Source organism: Colossoma macropomum, unplaced genomic scaffold (assembly GCF_904425465.1).
Source record: "Colossoma macropomum unplaced genomic scaffold, Colossoma_macropomum, whole genome shotgun sequence".
In the NCBI taxonomy this organism is placed as follows: domain Eukaryota; kingdom Metazoa; phylum Chordata; class Actinopteri; order Characiformes; family Serrasalmidae; genus Colossoma; species Colossoma macropomum.
This window is the reverse complement of record NW_023494795.1, coordinates 1-17,500: the sequence shown is the minus strand read 5'-3', so window position 1 is coordinate 17,500 and position 17,500 is coordinate 1. Positions and strand designations below refer to the sequence as shown.

General features: G+C 40.9%; 3 protein-coding genes across 6 annotated transcripts in view; all 3 read right to left on the bottom strand.

The window, feature by feature from the left end:
• The window catches only part of LOC118815166 (stonustoxin subunit beta-like), a 2,732-nt gene extending 117 nt beyond the window's left edge, over window positions 1–2,615 (bottom strand). The window contains exons 1-2 of the mRNA XM_036581092.1: window positions 2,211–2,615; window positions 1–2,116 (exon numbers count right to left, since the gene is read on the bottom strand). The exon at window positions 1–2,116 is cut by the window's left edge and continues 117 nt beyond it. Coding sequence (XP_036436985.1) covers window positions 1,563–2,116; window positions 2,211–2,220 — 564 coding nt within the window. The 5' untranslated portion in view covers window positions 2,221–2,615 and the 3' untranslated portion in view covers window positions 1–1,562. The remainder of the gene's footprint in view (window positions 2,117–2,210) is intronic.
• LOC118815163 (tripartite motif-containing protein 16-like) overlaps window positions 1–9,878 on the bottom strand; it is a 16,396-nt gene extending 6,518 nt beyond the window's left edge. For 2 of the 4 annotated variants that reach the window (XM_036581087.1, XM_036581089.1), the window contains exon 1: window positions 9,224–9,878. In XM_036581087.1, the coding sequence (XP_036436980.1) occupies window positions 9,224–9,814 (591 nt within the window). In that variant the 5' untranslated portion in view covers window positions 9,815–9,878. Of the gene's footprint in view, window positions 1–4,303; window positions 4,416–9,223 lie in introns of those variants that run through there. The other 2 variants (XM_036581088.1, XM_036581090.1) reach the window with 1 other exon arrangement.
• A 4,683-nt stretch (window positions 9,879–14,561) lies between these two features.
• LOC118816056 (E3 ubiquitin/ISG15 ligase TRIM25-like) lies at window positions 14,562–15,017 on the bottom strand. The gene has a single exon (XM_036582562.1). The coding sequence runs from the start codon at window positions 15,003–15,005 to the stop codon at window positions 14,562–14,564; it is 444 nt and encodes a 147-aa protein (XP_036438455.1). The 5' UTR covers window positions 15,006–15,017.
• Between the last annotated feature and the right edge of the window lie 2,483 nt (window positions 15,018–17,500).

Here is a 17,500-nt window from a genome sequence, read left to right as displayed (position 1 = left end):
GGAAAGAGAGGAGAGACAGGAAGGAGCATAGAAAAGAGGTGGAATTCTTAAGTGAGTGGGGTATAAGAAATAAAAAAAGTTGTGGAGTCATTTAAAGTGTAGAAGAGATGCAGTATCAGTGCGGATCCAGCTTCTCTACAGAAGCTGTTCTCATTAGGCTCAGTAACAGGGGTGCCATTTTTTAGAGTGAGATTTCAGTGGGCCAGGTTGTGGTGGTGGTGGTGGGGGGGGGGTGGACATGGAGGCTGGTTATTCACAGCAACTGAAATTCCATCTCAAATATTCCTAAAAAGTCTTTGTCATGCTTTAATATTTGTTTTCACATCAACACTACATACATCAATTTAATATAAAACTAATAATGTTAATTAAATATAATTCATACAAATACCACTTGATGTTTAACTCACCCATTAACATATTCTGTCACATTAAGTAAAACGATAAAGAGAGACAACATTTAAGCCTTCAGAGGAGCAAAGACTGAGAGTCATGTTCTCATTCAGCACTGATTAGTTTGTTGTTAGTTCTCCAATGAACTGGTCAGACAGTTCATGAGGGCAGAATACAGTCCTATTAGTTAAGTGTACCCAGCGATGGAGCCAGTAGCGGCTGTAAGATTGGGCCTAGTAGACCAACCAGTAAAGCTTGACTGATCAAATTTAGTTTAAGTATTAATGTTTTATGAAGAAATACCGCAGGCAGTGTTAACTAAAGTGGCTTGTTAACTAGCAGGCACTTACAATAAAATATGCTCAACAGATTTTAAGTTTAATAAATTCCTGCCAATTTAGCAGAAAATAGTAAACACAGAAGTTACTTGTTCAGCTGGAATTAGCTGGTTAGTTAGCTGCTCCCACAGGCTGAAGCTGAGTAGTGAAAGCGGAGATCTGTCCTTATTTTGGAGGGCAGATTTAGCAGCTGATATTAATGCTGTTTACTTCAGTTTATTTGAAAATCAATGAAGATGACAGCTTGGATAAAGTTCTTTGTGCTGGTAACATTCACCTCTTTCTGCTCTAAACCTGCTGCCTCTCTGTAGTGTTGTTGAGGCTGGGAGATGCTCTGCTTTTTAAATGGCTTTCAGAACTGAATCTTTTAAATTTAACTGTGCTTCCTGCTAATTGGTTTATGAGCTGACATGTGCATTATTCATTTTTACCCTGTAAACTTATTAAAAATTAAAGTAACCAAATAAAAGTGTTTCATTAATATTAACTAAAGTAAAAGCACTATAATTCAATTTTACTCCAAAGAGTACCTTTACAGGGAAAACTATACTCAAGTGCAGCGATGAGAGTAAATATAATTTGTCACTTTCCACCTCTGATTATTTGATGTTTTTTCTGACAAAATATATGATAAAATGTTATTAGCTAACATATATTTATCATTCTTTTTGAAAAATATTTTCTCTGTCTTGACTTTGACTCAACTACTAAAAAGTCTCGCCTCAATGTATCCAGGTCTCGGTCTTGACTAGGACTCAGTTCTGTTGGTCTCCACTATGACAATATTCATATTTCCATCACTGTCAATTAACACAACAGCACTGTAAATAATTACTTGAATGTACCTATAAGGTAACTACAATATGCACACTTGAAATCCCACAGCCTTGCAGTTCCCCTGTGGACCTCAAACCCAGCATAGAGCGGCTGAGTGAATGTGGTGTGGACTGTGTGTAGGAGGGTCATTGTGTCAGAGACGCTGTAGAAGGACAGAGTTCCTGCACTGTGATCCACATACACTCCTATTCTGGAGGTCGATGGAGCTGAGAGCTCAGTCTTAATGCCGTTGTGCCAGAAAATGAGAGTGGACGAACACCACAGACTCCAGGACTGATTGTTGAATCCAAACCTGCTCTCATTACCATCTCCTTTCCTGCTGATCCCTTTATATGACACTGATATGGACACCCAGTTACTCCACTTAACCTCCCAGTAACAGCGTCCACTCACACTCTCCTTACACAACACCTGGTACCAGCAGTCAAATCTCTCTGGATGGTCAGAGTAACGCTGCTCTCCTCCTCTGTACTTCACCACTCTGTTCTTCTCAGACAGACCGATTTCATGATTTACTGTGTTGGGATCCAGACTCAGCTGACGGAAATCTAAAATAAGGGGAAATAAATGAGTTTTTACTTTTTATTTACAGAATATAGTTATTTTAAAAAGTACACTTCTTGTCAGTGTATAATTACGTACTTTTGCACATTACACATTTGTATATTTAACACTTTATATATTCGTTAATCCCCACTCCTAGTGACCACATGGATAGTGTTTCTTCAGAATATCCTGTCTTCTGTTTGGGTCTTCAGGTAGCTGAACGTCTGATTCATGATTGCTATCCATCCATCTTGTTGCTATTCGTCCTCTTCCTTTTTAATTACAACTGTTCTAGTGGTCTTTTCCACTGAAATGGTTCTTCTGAGAATATGTTCAAAATAAGAGAGTTTTAGTTGGAGAAATGAGGTTCAAAGGCATTATTACTTTTCCACTCTTGCTTGTTTAATGTCCAGCTATGCATCCATAAAGAATCACAGAGGAGACCACAGTCTGGACAGTTCTGATCTTTCTTTGTAGACGTAGACTGTTGCAGTTGCTCCTCCAACCTCATTCTGTCTAGTGATCTGGGTCATATTTGTTGGATCCTTTGTTGTTAATAATTGATCAAAGGAAGTGAAAGCTGCCCAGCAGTAAAAGGTAATGGTTCACCTTTGTTTTCAAGAAGGCTTTTTATTCTGTTCTTTAACCCTCTTTGCAAGGGCCTTAGGGTCTTCCAGATATTCCACTATGAGTATTCTATCATTTGTTTATCGAACGTTGATGATGCGTCTTCCAGCAATCCTAAATCCTCATTTTAGGATTCATCATTTTGCTCTGGTCCTGCTTCTCTCATTCTATGTTCTGCATACAGGTTGAATATGTATGGAGATAGTGGGCAGCCTTGTCTGACTCTTTTGCTAATGTGGAACTAGTCTTTTGTGTCCATTTTCTATCATGACTGTGGCTTGTTGATCAGTGTACAATGATGAGATGTTCTGGCATTCCCATTTTCCTGAGGACATTCCATGATTTTACATGGTTGACAGGATCAAAGGCTTTGCGCCTAATGTCTAACACGAAGATATAAATACACAGTCATAGTTAAATGATACAATATTTGTGTATTTGTTTGTGTGTTCTACATACACTGTAGAAAATCTTCTCTGGTTTTTGGCTCTGAGGATAAGATCGTCTGAACTGCTGCAGCTGTGGAGACACACAAACACACTGATTTAACAGAATGAATGAAGACCCAAATGCTCTGTTGAGAAAGAAAGAAGCAGATAACAGATATACAACTCTGTTACCCTGACATATAAGCAATGAAGTAAAGGTCACTTTATTAACCTCTTAAATGCACAGGAACTGCCAGCATGTCCAGGCCTTCATTCCTCACTCGTGTAACTCGGCCAGTTTACATTATTCGTTTATGTAATTACTAAATCATAAGCAGCCTACAGCAGTTTAGCTCCACCCATTCATGCTTACGTTCTAGTGAGCGCTTCAGCCTGGACTACTTCCTAAATGAGGTGCAATACAAGACAACCAATCAGAACAGAGATCATCAACATATACCTATCTTAAAGGCAAAACACCAAAAGCCTGTTTAACCCAAAAAGATGAAGAGAGATAAAAAATTGAAAAGTCATTAGGACTGTTTTTGGTATATCACACAAATATCATGAGTGGATGTCAAGGAAAAAAATAATCCCCACATATGGACTGTTGTATGTGTGAGTCGGGGAACCTGGAGGGCATGGAGGTCACTTTATGTTGCGGCCCAACCTAGACCAGGTCACATCATAAATTGGGGGCTCGTCCGGGATGTACAGAATGCATGCAAATACATGATGATCATGACAACAGATATTGAATATGAATAAATTTTGTGTGTCTTATGCATTTGTCCCTGGTGATGTAAAGAAGCTCCTCTTACCATGTGGAGAGATTTTCCTGAACTCCTCCTTGCAGAATTCCTCTAGTCTCTTTTTCAGATCAGAGAGAGATTTCCTCACTCCATCAAATGAGGGATGTTGATGGACAGTGATGCTGGAGGAGTCCTCACATCCAGAAGAGGCTCTCAGAGACTGGAAACCCTACAGGACGAAAAGTACAGAATGAAGAGAGATGAAGAAGAACAAGAACAACAGATAATCTCTGAACAAGTTAGTCTAAAGAAATGTATATGAGCTCTGACAAGTAGAGATATTGTTGCCTTATAGGTTCCTCTGTAGGTGAGTGATGGTTACCTGGAGGAAATGGATGTGATCCTCTGTGACTGAAAGCTGCTCCAGCTCAGTGTTTCTCCTCTTTAGATCATCAATCTCCTGCTGCAGGTTCTCCAGGAGTTCTTCAGTTTGTCTCAGCTGGTTCTTCTCCTGAGTTCTGATCAGCTCTGTTACCTCAGAGCGCTTTTTCACAATGGAGCGGATCAGCTCAGTAAAGATCCTGTCACTGTCCTCCACTGCTGCCTGTGCAGAGCGCTGTTAGGACACAGACAGACAAGATGCAGTGATAATATTTAAAGTTTAAAAACACATTTATTCAATAGACAGACAGCGTCATCTAGTGACAATTTTAAAAATTAATTGCAAAATTTCAAAGGCAAGACCTCAGCAGTTAATGTTCCCAGGAGTTTATTATTGATGACGCTGGTCAAATGCTGTATTATTTAGTAATGTGGTTAAATTTTTTTGGCTGTAAACTATAAAATGCGCTTGTTTCTGATGCATCTTTTTTGCTAACTAGGCAAACTATTCTTGTCGATGCTAGCTACACTGTTAAAAAAGACAGTTTGTCAAGGGTTTCTTAGTAAAGACATTGGTCCTACAAAGGGTTCTGTATAGCACCAAAAAAGGTTCTTCTATTTTGCAAGCTTGACATAGGAGAACCCTTTTCAAAAGGTTCTATAGAGAACCATCTAGAGCACATTCTCCATAAATCTGAAGAACACTTTCACAATGCAAAGAACCTTTTAATCATCCATAGGGTTCTTCGAGTGTTCATGGTTGTACATAGAACCATTTTTTTTTTACTAAAAAACCTTTGAAGACCCATCTTTTTTTACGAGTGTAGGTTCAGGGACCAATGAAAAATATTTTTTTTGACACACGACATGTTGGCACATGGAAAAAATACCTCATGTAAAGAGAACCGATCATCAACATGCAACATGAAGCAGCTTCCAGAAGAAGGAGCTTCTTTTTCTCATCTGACACAAAAAATCGCTTCCCTTGGATATTTTTATCTCTAAGTGTCCAACACTGGACTCCTCACTGTCTGACTGGAGGAGAGTCTGAGTGAGCTGTGAAACAGCTGGTCCAGCAGATCTCTGCCCACTACTCACCTTAAGAGTGACCACAGCCTGTTTCAGCTCCTGCAGCTTCTTCTCTTTCTCCTGGAGTCTCTGCTGACATTCCCTCTGAACCTCCTCCAGCTGATTCTGAGAAATAAATTATATTCAGATGTTTGTAATTATTGACCTACAAATTTGTAATAATAGCTGCAAGAGTGTTAAAGTTCAGTAAACCTGGCAACCCTGCAGAAACTGCATAGACCAGTTTGTGTTCCATTATGTTCTAACATGGTCTATGCTGGTCTGGTGCTGGTTTAGCTGGTCACCTAGCTTGGTGAGGCTGGTTGACCAGCATCCCAGCATCCAAAACACAACATACGCTCTTTTTGCTGATCAAATGTTTGCTGAGGAGTTTGGCTTGTTGACTAGGCATGTGCAAGAGTACTGGAGTACTTAGTTAACTGTTGGAAGTGCCAGTATTCGAATACTGAAATCACTATTCGAGAACCTCTCTGACACTTGTTATTTCACATTGGACCCAACACACGCGTCACAGTGAAATCGGTTTATGTTTGTGTTACATTTTTGCTAAATACAACTATATTTATAGTCAATTTATGGCTTAAACAAACTTCATGTAGATGACATTTGAGCATAACTATTTAATCAGCTGTTCACTGTTTGATCAACAATAAAAACCTGACTTGCTGCCGTGACTGTTGCTAGCTTTCTTACCACACTACGTATGATCATTTTACCATATCTACAGTTCCATTACAGATCGACAAAGAGTCAATATTCTCCGGAAGAGGGGGAGGCACATTAACCTGCACAGAGAGACAAAGATATTTCCATCGGCTTTCAAACAATTTTCAAACTAGATTTGTCTTTTTGTTTATTGGCCAAGACCATACATCGTCACAAGATCACTGCATTTCACACAACACGCAGTGTGTGTCAAAGATAGACCCAAAGCTAGGGTTGCCAGGTCTAGCAGAACTCTCCAGCCCAAAGTGTGCTTAAAACCAGATGCTGAAATTAGTCCACAATTTAAAGTAGTCCATCGTGAAAGAAACAGGCTGTAAACTGTGTTTAAGTAATACTGTTGTAGCAGGAACCTTAGATAAGGGTGTGAGGTAACCCAGATTTATTTGAAGTCTACAGACCAGGGCAAGAGAGAGAAACGTTAGTGCCAAGGATGCTTCAATACAAGGGAATTTATTGGCTAAATATCAAACTACTTTTGGTCTACATTCAATGATAAACAACATAAAATAAAACAAAAAATCATGAAAGTCAAAAGAATAAATAGCTCGAGTAAAGTGATTCATAGCTAAATAGTATGAGGCTGTGTTTCTTGGGAAGCTGCTCAAAACTTGTACATGAAAGGGCCTCTAGAGAATTAACCTAAGTGTGGACGGGGATACTATATGGGTGGATATGTGTATTACAAGTTTTCTAATTAAATAAATTGGCGTCAGGGCCCTGACTGCAAACTGAAGGAACCAGTGTCCGTTGGAGTCGAGGGGCTGACTTTAGGAGGGGTTGTCTCAGGACAGGTTCGATTGAACGCTGGAGCTCACGCGTTGGTTCATCTCCTTGCTGGTCACGAATGCTGCGTCTCCGTGTGGGCCACGCGCCTTTCCATCAGTGACTGGGTGGAGGCGTCTCGTGGCTGTTTGAGGGTGGAGCTTGGGCAGCCTTTCAATGGTCAGTCTGCTCACAGATCAGTGCGTGGCTCTGGGTGCAATGCCAGGTCTCCGTGGTGTCAGAACTGCTCCCACTCCGCTGGCGAGGTTCAGGTTGCAATCAGGGTTCTGAGGCTGGTGATACTAATTTAACTAACTACCTCTCTTTAGCAGAATCGAAAGTTATGGATATATTCTCACTGGCCCGACAAGAAATATCCACCTTCCTTCTCTAAGCGTGGTTTAAACTTAAGGTGTATAGACGGACAGACAAGTTACAAAAACAAACAAAGGTTTCAGATCCGAAATTTTAGCATTCTAAGACTTCTGACCTGTCTTTCTGACCAAGGCCAGCACAAACTTAGACATTTAGCTATCTTTTTGTTGAGAACGCAGGCCTCCCAAAATTTGTGGTGCACTCAAACGGTTAATTAGCTATTAATTGTTTCCAACTCTGATTGTTTGTACTTTTAGGAACGCCTTCCCCAGAATCACTGCCTTCTTTGTTTCAGTTAGTTTTAAACAAAGAAAAAGAAACATTCTTATATCATCAAATCGGTTTAACTTTCAAAATCACAGGTAATTTTTGCCTGTAAGGTCTAAATATGACCCAATGCATGAAGAAATAAATTAGACAACGAAAGAAAAAGAACAAAAGATAGAAAAGAAAAGAAAACCACATTCAGGATACATATTTGTCAATGGTCTAAACTCATTACAATGAAATGGTTGTCTCGGTCTGTTAACAAAGTTATACACTACGTGTTTCTAGCATTTAATAGAAGAAAAAGATACAGGTTTTAGGTAACACACATAACAATAAGACTAATAAAACAAATAGAATTGCTTACAGATTATATAAACGTTGATAATTAAACAAACAAAGCAACAAGTTTTTGGGGTCTCCAGACTTCTTGAAATGAACCCTGTTGAATGGTAGCAATTCTGTATTGGTGCGCACTTTGGAAACTTGATTTCTTGTAAATTACAAATTTAATTAGAAGTTTGCTGAGGCCTGCAGCTGGATTCCCGGCAGGGATTTATAGCTGCCTGGTATGCCTTATGGAGCAAGGGGGGTTGATAACCTCCCACAGTGTCCAGACTCCCATAGTAATGTCCTTTTAAGCTGTAAAACTTGTTGGCAACTTAATCCTGTTTTATGGCTTTTACCTCAGACTTTGTGGAGCCAAAGCTTTTAGTTCGGGGAATGTGGAAAGTTCTTGTACACAGGAGTGACTTTGGTTCAACCAGATGGTGGTGTTCACTACACTGTGCAAAATTTTAGGCAATCTGAGATAATTATAAGTTAACGTTTATTCATTTAAGTAGTAAATGTTTATTTAAAAATACATTAGAATAAAAACAAATATATAAATAAAAAATACATTATGGTTTCATGCATGTCTCTGTGTTATCCATTTTCAAGGAAAAACTTAAAAATGAAGTGTTCTTCTAACTATATTCTTATAACTATCATATCAATAACTGGCAAAAACACCTTAACGGCCAAGATAAATTGTTTTAAACAGTTTTCTAGGCTGCTTTATGACTTTTGCCTAGAACTGTACATATTCTTATACTATTAAACTTATGAGAAAAGGGTACAGCTTTTACTTAGATGTTCAAATGATTTTATTTATTTAGTTTAAGGTACTTTTAGTTTACTAATTTAATTTTAATTTTAATTTCACCCAAGTAACAATACTCGCCTTGAGGATGGGTTTAAGCTACATTACAACTATATTGTCCAAGTACTGCTACTAGACCTCATTGACCCCCTTTACAACTGGCTTAAGTTTCGCTTTCATTGCTGTTTGTGTCAAGCCAGCTATTGTTATCTTGCAGCTCTCTCTCTCTTTCTCTCTCTCTGTCTCTCTCTCTTTTCTCCCTATCTCTCTCTAGGCTACTAAATGCCTATTTGCAGCTATTTAAACACTTATATGACAAACTGTCATTGGTTTCAGTAAATTCTGGAAGTAGCTAAACAACGCATCACATGACTTTTCACCCGCTACTACATTTTCAAACAAGCTCAACTTGGCGGGAAAACCGTGAACCTGCCCAAAGAGTATTTTTAATAAGCTCTTTCTACTCAGTACTTTAAATTATGAAGCTGTCAATGCAGCCGATTCTAGTTTAACAATACAGTTACATTGAATTAGTTCTAAAATATTTCTGTTTCTCACCTGTTTCTCGGTTCTCTCTGCTGCAGCTGCAACTGTATCGTGGCCTTTGTGGTCATGCATTGTACACAAATAACAGATGCAGCTTTGGTCAGTACGACAGTAGATCTCAATCAGTTTGTCATGTTGAGAGCAGATCTTCTCCTGCAGTCGTGTGGAGGCTTTGACCAGCTTGTGCTTTTTCAAAGCAGGAACATCATAGTGAGGTTTAAGATGAGCTTCACAGTAAGACGCCATGCAGGCCAAACAGGACTCACTGGCTTTGCGTTTTCTCCCAGTGCAGAAATCACACTCCACATCTCCAGGTCCAGCGTAACAGTGAGCAGGAGGAGCAGCTTGGAGTTCTGTCTTCTTCACTTTCTCCACCATTTCAGCCAGCATGTTGTTCCTGCGTAGAACCAGCCTCGGAGTGAAGGTCTCTCTGCACTGGGGGCAGCTGTAGACCCCCCTCTGATCCTCCTGATCCCAGTGTCTGTTAATACACACCATACAGAAACTGTGTCCACAGTGAAGTGTCACTGGATCCTTCAGCAGATCCAGACAGACTGGACAGCTGAACTGGTCCTGATCTACGGAAATACTGGCTTCTGCCATTTTCCTGCAGACAGAGAGAGAGAGAGAGAAAGAGAGAGAGAGAGAGAGCAGCACTCTGAGATCAGTTTCACTTTCTCTGAACTGAGTAGGAGGGACTTCCTGCTTCTGTGTGAGTTAAAGCGCTGCACAGAGAGGGTGGAGGGACAGAGAGAGAGAGAGAGAGAGAGAGAGAGAGAGAAAATAAGAGCAGATCGAGATACGAGGACGAGTCAGGAACAGAATTTTGAAAGAATAAATGTGGAGTTGGGCCTTAAAAGTAATGGATTAAACTGATTCCAGTTTGTAGGAGAAACACAGACAGAAGCTGTTCACAGTAATGAGCTACAATACGCTGCTCAGACTTAGTGCTGTAACTGAAAACAAAATTCTGAAAAAAATTATCTGAATTCTGAATGTCACTGCAATTAAACTGTATTTCTACATTTAAATCTATAGACTTGTAGACTTATTAGACTCGTCATAAAGAGAGTATTAATAGCTATAAATATTGTAGTGTGTTTGAGAAAAGCTTTACATGTTAACTCCAGGTTATGTGTTCTGCGGCATTTACTCTGCTAAGGACTCTTATTCTGAAGGGCGAGGTTAGCCTGCTGGCTATGTTTATGCTCATGTTTATGTTCATTGAATTCAGGTGTTACAATCACTTCCATGGCCACAGGTGTATAAAACCAAGCACCTAGACATGCAGACTGCTTCTACAAACATTAGTGAAAGAATGGGTCGCCCTCAGGAGCTCAGTGAACTCCAGCGTGGTACCGTGATCGGATGCCACCTGTGCAACACGTCCAGTCGTGAAATTTCCTCACCACTAAATATTCCACAGTCAACTGTAAGTGGTATTATAACAAAAGGGGAGCGATTGGGAACGTCAGCAACTCAGCCACGAAGTGGTCAGCCACGTAAAATGTCAGAGTGGGGTCAGCGGATGCTGAGGCTCATAGTGCGCAGAGGTCACCAACTTTCTGCAGAGTCAATCGCTACAGATCTCCAAACCTCATGTGGCCTTCAGATTAGCTCAAGAACAGCGTAGAGAGCTTGATGGAATGGGTTTCCATGGCCGAGCAGCTGCATCCAAGCCTTACATCACCAACCGCAATGCAAAGCGCCGAATGCAGTGGTGTAAAGCGCCGCCACTGGACTCTAGAGCAGTGGAGACGTGTTCTCTGGAGTGACCAATCACACTTGCCAGGAGAACAGTACTTGTCTGACTGCATTGTGCCAAGTGTAAAGTTTGGTGGAGGGGGGATTATGGTGTGGGGTTGTTTTTCAGGAGTTGGGCTCGGCCCCTTAGTTCCAGTGAAAGGAACTCTTAATGCTTCAGCAGACCAAGAGATTTCGGACAATTTCATGCTCCCAACTTTGTGGGAACAGTTTGGGGAGTTTGGCCCCTTCCTGTTCCAGCATGACTGCGCACCAGTGCACAAAACAAGGTCCATAAAGACATGGATGAGTGAGTTTGGTGTGGAAGAACTTGACTGGCCTGCACCACAGAGTCCTGACCTCAACCCGATAGAACACCTTTGGGATGAATTAGAGCGGAGACTGCGAGCCAGGGCTTCTCGTCCAACATCAGTGTGTAACCTCATAAATGCTCTCTCGGAAGAACGGTCAAAAATTCCCATAAACACACTCCTAAACCTTGTGGAAAGCCTTCCCAGAAGAGTTGGATTAAGAACGGGATGTTACTCAAGTTCATATGCATGAGAAGGCAGACGAGCGAATACTTCTGGAAATATAGTGTAAGTTTGCTTCTGTGATCACAGACATGAGAAAATAACTTAAAATAATACAAATGATTCATCTGTTTACATGTTGCTTTTATTGACAGTATGTTTTTACTTGGATTAATCTAATGTGACCAAAACTGCTATCAGAGTGACTGATGTTTTAGTAGCAGCCACCAGAGGGCGCCAGCTCTGCCTTATTGCTCTGAAAGAGAACTTGCAGTCTAGTTTCTGCCAGTTTGGCCCACAAATATAAATATGTAATAAGTTTTCTTATTGTTTGTCCTTTTTTACTTTCTCTGTCAGAGCATTTTGCCTGAACTACAAAACACACAGGAGATCAAATATATTGTGCATCATGACGTCTTTTTGGAGAGTCTGTTTATCTTTTGAACCCAGTGACTCTTTTTCGATAATCTGATCTTCTGGATGGCTGAGTTCTCATATGTATCACACCACCAGGTTTTATGTTGGGTAACAGTGAGGGACTCTGGTCAGTGATGTAGGGAAATACACAGATTAGTAATAAAGTTTGGGTCAAGTAAGTCCGGTTTTAGATGTTGTCCTTCAATGTTATAAACCGTATTCGTTCCTGGGGTAAATGATGTTGGTCTTAATCCAAACTGAACTCTCATCTAACCAACCTTTACCACTTTATCAGCCTCTGCCTTTACTCAGATCAGATGTCTTCCAGGTTTACCTTCAGAACAACAATCACTTCACAGAGCAGCAGATAAACTCCAGCGCTCTCCTTTACAGACACCACCGTCCATCTGAACTCCTTCAGCTCACCGTCTCTCTGTTGGACTCACATTCTCTAACTGACCTGTACTGAGTCCATTTGCTTCTGAGGATAAAAACAACACAAACCTCATTTTCTATTTAGTTTATTCAACAAGAGCTTTAAAACACAAAGTAAAGCTTTATTCCAGAAATCTCATTCTGATGGAACCACGTCCAGTTCAGATTCACAGAGAGTCCAGAAATGAGTCTGTGTTGAAGGTGGAGGTGTGGATGAGTGATGAACTCCTACAAACCACTCGGCTTAAATCAGACCCACATTTACACACAGTAAGAATAAACAGTGCTCTGTCCAGTAAAATCATCAGGCGTTAGACGTAATGAAAGCTGTATCATTTGTGTCTGTAATGCATCTCAGAGCTCTTTAGACGTGTTTTATCAGAAAGTGTGCAAAGTTTATCATCTGATTCAGCTTCACTTTATTTAGATCAACAATGTATGTACAGTCTAATCAGACGTCTTTACTGTATTTTTCAGGATTCAAACAGCAACATTCAGATCATCACAGAACAATGGAAGATGACAGGACCCCCTTCTGGGTTCCAGACTGAGGAGGGAATAAATGGATTCATAAAGGTGATTAATGGGGCGATGAACTTATTTATGATACATTCTCAACACTTGATCTGTAGCTCCTGAAAAATCCACAGATACTGTATGTTTCACTGAACAGTTCAACAGTGATGTAACCCATAATGCTCTGAAACGTGCCATGATGTAATGATGACATGTATAATCATTCAGATGAACATCCCTGAATATTCAGATGGAGGTAAAGCTCTATTGGAGCTGGATTAGTTTTACCAGAGGAGGTCTTGGAGTGTAATTAGTGTGTGATCTGACTGGCTGATTCATTCAGGATAAAGCGTCTCTGTAATTTCCCCAAAGGCTGTTAGTCTTTTCTTCAGGTTGCTAAGGAAGAATGTGTTTTCTATTAGCCGGTTTTTTTGCTACATTACTGTGATGTTGATTTGAACTGGATTAGAATCACAGATCTCGGCTTGATCACTCAGATTACAGTACCTCCCCAGATCAAACTATTCCAGCTCCAACAGGGCTTAAGACAGGACTGAGAGCTGATGGGTGAGATTTTAACAGTAATGCAGACTAAAAGTGTGAAATAGATGTTCAATCAAAGCCTTGATTACATTTATAATATAACTGCAGCAAATATTAAGAATCTAAATCTCAAAAATATCATAGTACCAAATCTAGATATTTCATTTTCATTCAACAACATAAAACGACCTTCATTCTTTATCTATATTTCATTACTGAGTCACACAGTTTAGCTGATGATCTCAGACTGAGCCCAAACCCAGCGTAGAGCGGCTGAGCGAATGTGGTGTGGACTGTGTGTAGGAGGGTCATTGTGTCAGAGACGCTGTAGAAGGACAGAGTTCCTGCACTGTGATCCACATACACTCCTATTCTGGAGGATGATGGAGCTCAGAGCTCAGTCTGAATGTTGTTGTGCCAGAAAGTGAGAGTGTTAGAACACCTCAGACTCCAGGACTGATTGTTGTGTCCAAACCTGCTCTCATTACCCCATCCTTTCCTGCGGACCCCTTTATATGACACTGATATGGATACTGTACCGCAGAGCGGCCCCCATTTCCCTTGTCTCCACTCGAGCTCCCAGTAACAGGGTCCACTCACACTCTCCTTACACAACACCTGATTCCAGTGCTCAAATCTCTGTGGATGGTCAGAGTAACGCTGCTCTCCTCCTCTGTCTGTCACCACTCTGTTCTGCTCAGACAGGCTGAGTTGATGATTTACAGTGTTGGGATCCAGAGTCAGTCGACAGAAATCTAAAATAATGAAGAAAGAAAAACATTAGATTTTTATTTTAAAATGTACTTTAAGAATCATAAACTGTCTGTAGTGAATAATGACGTTTTCTCTCCTCACACATTTCAGTATTTAACAGTTTAGAGGCGACAAAATCTCCACCATTAATATACAAACATATTCATAGTTAAATCATACAATATTTATGTATTTGTGTGTGCATGTGTGTGTGTGAGTATGCATGGGTGTGTGTGTGTATCTGTATGTGTGTGTGTGTGTGTGTTTTTGTGTGAGTGTGTGAGTGTTTGTAATGTTTGTGTGTGTGTGTATCTTCGTGTATGTGTGTGTCTGTGTATCTGTGTGTGTGTGTGTGTGAGTGGGTGTGTGTCTGTGTGTGTGTGTGTATGTGAGTGTATCATCTCTTGTAGTCATGTGGAGGCTTCGACCAGCTTGTGCTTCTTAAAGGCAGGAGACTGATAGTGAGGTTTAAGATGAGCTTCACAGTAAGACGCCAGACACACCAAACAGGACTTGAGGGCTTTGCGTTTCCTCCCAGTGCAGAAATCACACTCCACATCTCCAGGTCCAGCGTAACAGTGAGCAGGAGGAGCAGCTTGGAGTTCTGTCTTCTTCACTTTCTCCAACATTTTAGCCATCATGTTGTTCCTGCGTAGAACAGGCCTCAGAGTGAAGGTCTCCCTGCACTGGGGGCAGCTGTAGACCCCCCTCTGATCCTCCTGATCCCAGCAGCCATTAATACACACCATACAGAAACTGTGTCCACAGTGAATAGCCACTGGATCCTTCAGCAGATCCAGACAGACTGGACAGCTGAACTGGTCCTGATCTACTGAAATACTGGCCTCTGCCATTTTCCTACACTCGCAGACTCAGAGAAAGAGAGAGAGAGAGAGAGAGAGAGAGAGAGAGAGAGAGAGAGAGAGAGAGAGAGAATAAGATGAGAGTGAGATCAGTGGACGAGACTGGGACAGAAATTTGAACAAATGTGGATTCGGGCCTTAAAAGTACTGTATTAAACTGACTCCAGCTTGTAGGAGTAACACAGTCTCTGTGCAGATCCTCTGAGTGCAGCGTCCTCTACAGAAGCTGATCATAGTAATGAGCTACAATACACTGTTCATACCTAATAAAGTACATAATCCTTCTCAAAATATTGATTCATCACATTTTAATGTTTTTACAATGAAACTATACTTCTACATTAAAATCATTTAGACTAGGCATAAGAAGAGTGCTAGTACTTTTCTTAAGTATATCTGATTATACTTAAATGTTAGTATAACAAGTTTCGGTCATGCAACTTTACGTCCCGACTGTTCTGAAAAAATGGTTTTCTACTCAAAGCTACAACTCATCGCAGTTCACATCAGTCGCATCTGGTGGCCAAAAGGATGAAGAACATGTAACAAATGCTAGAGAGCTCAGTGTACATCCTATTTAGGGATACGGTTTGTTGCCCTACAGTTCTACTCGTTCCTGACAGACGCTTTGGAGCTCGTGTCAAACAAATGATTGATCTGCTTACTTATCGCTTTTATTGACAGACTGTTTTACCTGTTTTAATCTAACATGATCAAACCTACTGCCAGAGTGACTGGTGGTTTGGTGGCATCCACCAGAGGGCGCCAGCTCTCCCTTATTCCTCTAAAATAGATCTTGTTATCCAGTTTCTGGAAGTTTGACCCACAATCACGTATAAAGCATCTTTGTTCCTAAGAGGGAAAGTGAGGTAGGTTTTAATCCTAACTGAACCACCTAATCAACTCTTACCCCTTTATCAGCCTCTGCCTCAAATCAAATCTCTTCCAGGTTCATCTTCAGATCAACAGTCACCCCACAGAACAGCAGTTGGTGAGTTTGGACCATGCCTTCAACATATCGCTGCTGTAGGAACAAAACCTTGTATCTCCATTTTAGGCGTTTTTCAGTTTTTGACATATTTTGAAAAAGCCTGTTGCCGTTTACATTATGTGTAAATTTTATGATGAATGGACCAAAAGAAACGGCTAAAAATGACTTGGAAAAATGTCTGGTTCCATTGACTTACATTATAAGTAAAGTAGGTTTTTTCCTTCTCCTGTAAAGTTACCATTTTGGAGATACGAGGTTTTGTTCCGACAACAGCGAAATGGTGGTAGTATAAGGGAGGACTGATTGAGGGAGGGGGCGACTCTGAAAACTTGGGCTGGAGTTCTGAGTGACTTCTGTCTGTAGCTAGAAGGCTGGACCCTCTGCTGGACCCCCTGTGGTAGGACTGAGGAAGAGGGAGGAGATGGAGTGGTGGTGGTGATTGCGAGCACCTCGTCATGGCAACAGAAGGCGAGGTGTGAATTTATAGGGTCTTAGATTGGATGAAGGAGGGGTTTCAGCCATGCCCCCCCCCCAAAAAAAAACTTCAGTTATAACATAACTAGATGTAAACTACAGCACTGTCCCTTACAGTCACCACTGTTCATCTAAACTCACAATGATTCCAGAAATTATGTCTGTTTTGAAGGTGGAGGTGTGGATGGATGATGTACTTCTACAAACCACTCCACCTAAATCAGACCCTAATTTATCAGCAGTAAGAACAAACCGTGCTCTGTGCAGTAAATCCATCAAGCATTATTTAAGAATGAACCATCATTTATCTCTGATGCATCTCAGAACACTTTAGAAGTGTTTTTCAGAAAGTGTGTAGGGTTTATCATCTGAGTCTGCATGACTTTATTTAGATCAGCAATGCATGTACAGATCAGCAGATGTGTTTACTAGATTTGTCAGGATTTGAACAGCAACATTCAGATTATCACAGAGTAATGAAAGATTACGGGACCCCTTCTGGCTACAAGATAGAGGGGAATAAAATGGATTTGTAAACTCTTATAAATGTTCATTCAAAACCTTTTTTTTTATTCGATAACATAATCTTCATTCTTTACCTGTGTTTCATTACTGAGTCACACAGTTTAACTGACGACCCCAGACCGAGCCCAAACCCAGCATAGAGCGGCTGAGTGAATGTGGTGTGGACTGTGTGTAGGAGGGTCATTGTGTCAGAGACGCTGTAGAAGGACAGAGTTCCTGCACTGTGATCCACATACACTCCTATTCTGGAGGATGATCGGCGTGAGAGCTCAGTCTTAATGCTGTTGTGCCAGAAAGAGAGAGTGTCAGAACACAACAGACTCCAGGACTGATTGTTGCGTCCAAACCTGCACTTATCACCATCGCCATTCCTGCTGATTCCTTTATATGACACTGATATGGACACCGAACCTCCCCACTCGACCTCCCAGTAACAGCGTCCACTCAAACTCTCCACACACAACACCTGCTTCCAGTAGTCAAATCTCTCTGGATG

Excerpts from the sequence above, each read along its gene's own strand:
- LOC118816056 (XM_036582562.1), bottom strand. The coding sequence starts at position 15,005 with ATGGCAGAGGCCAGTATTTCAGTAGATCAGGACCAGTTCAGCTGTCCA.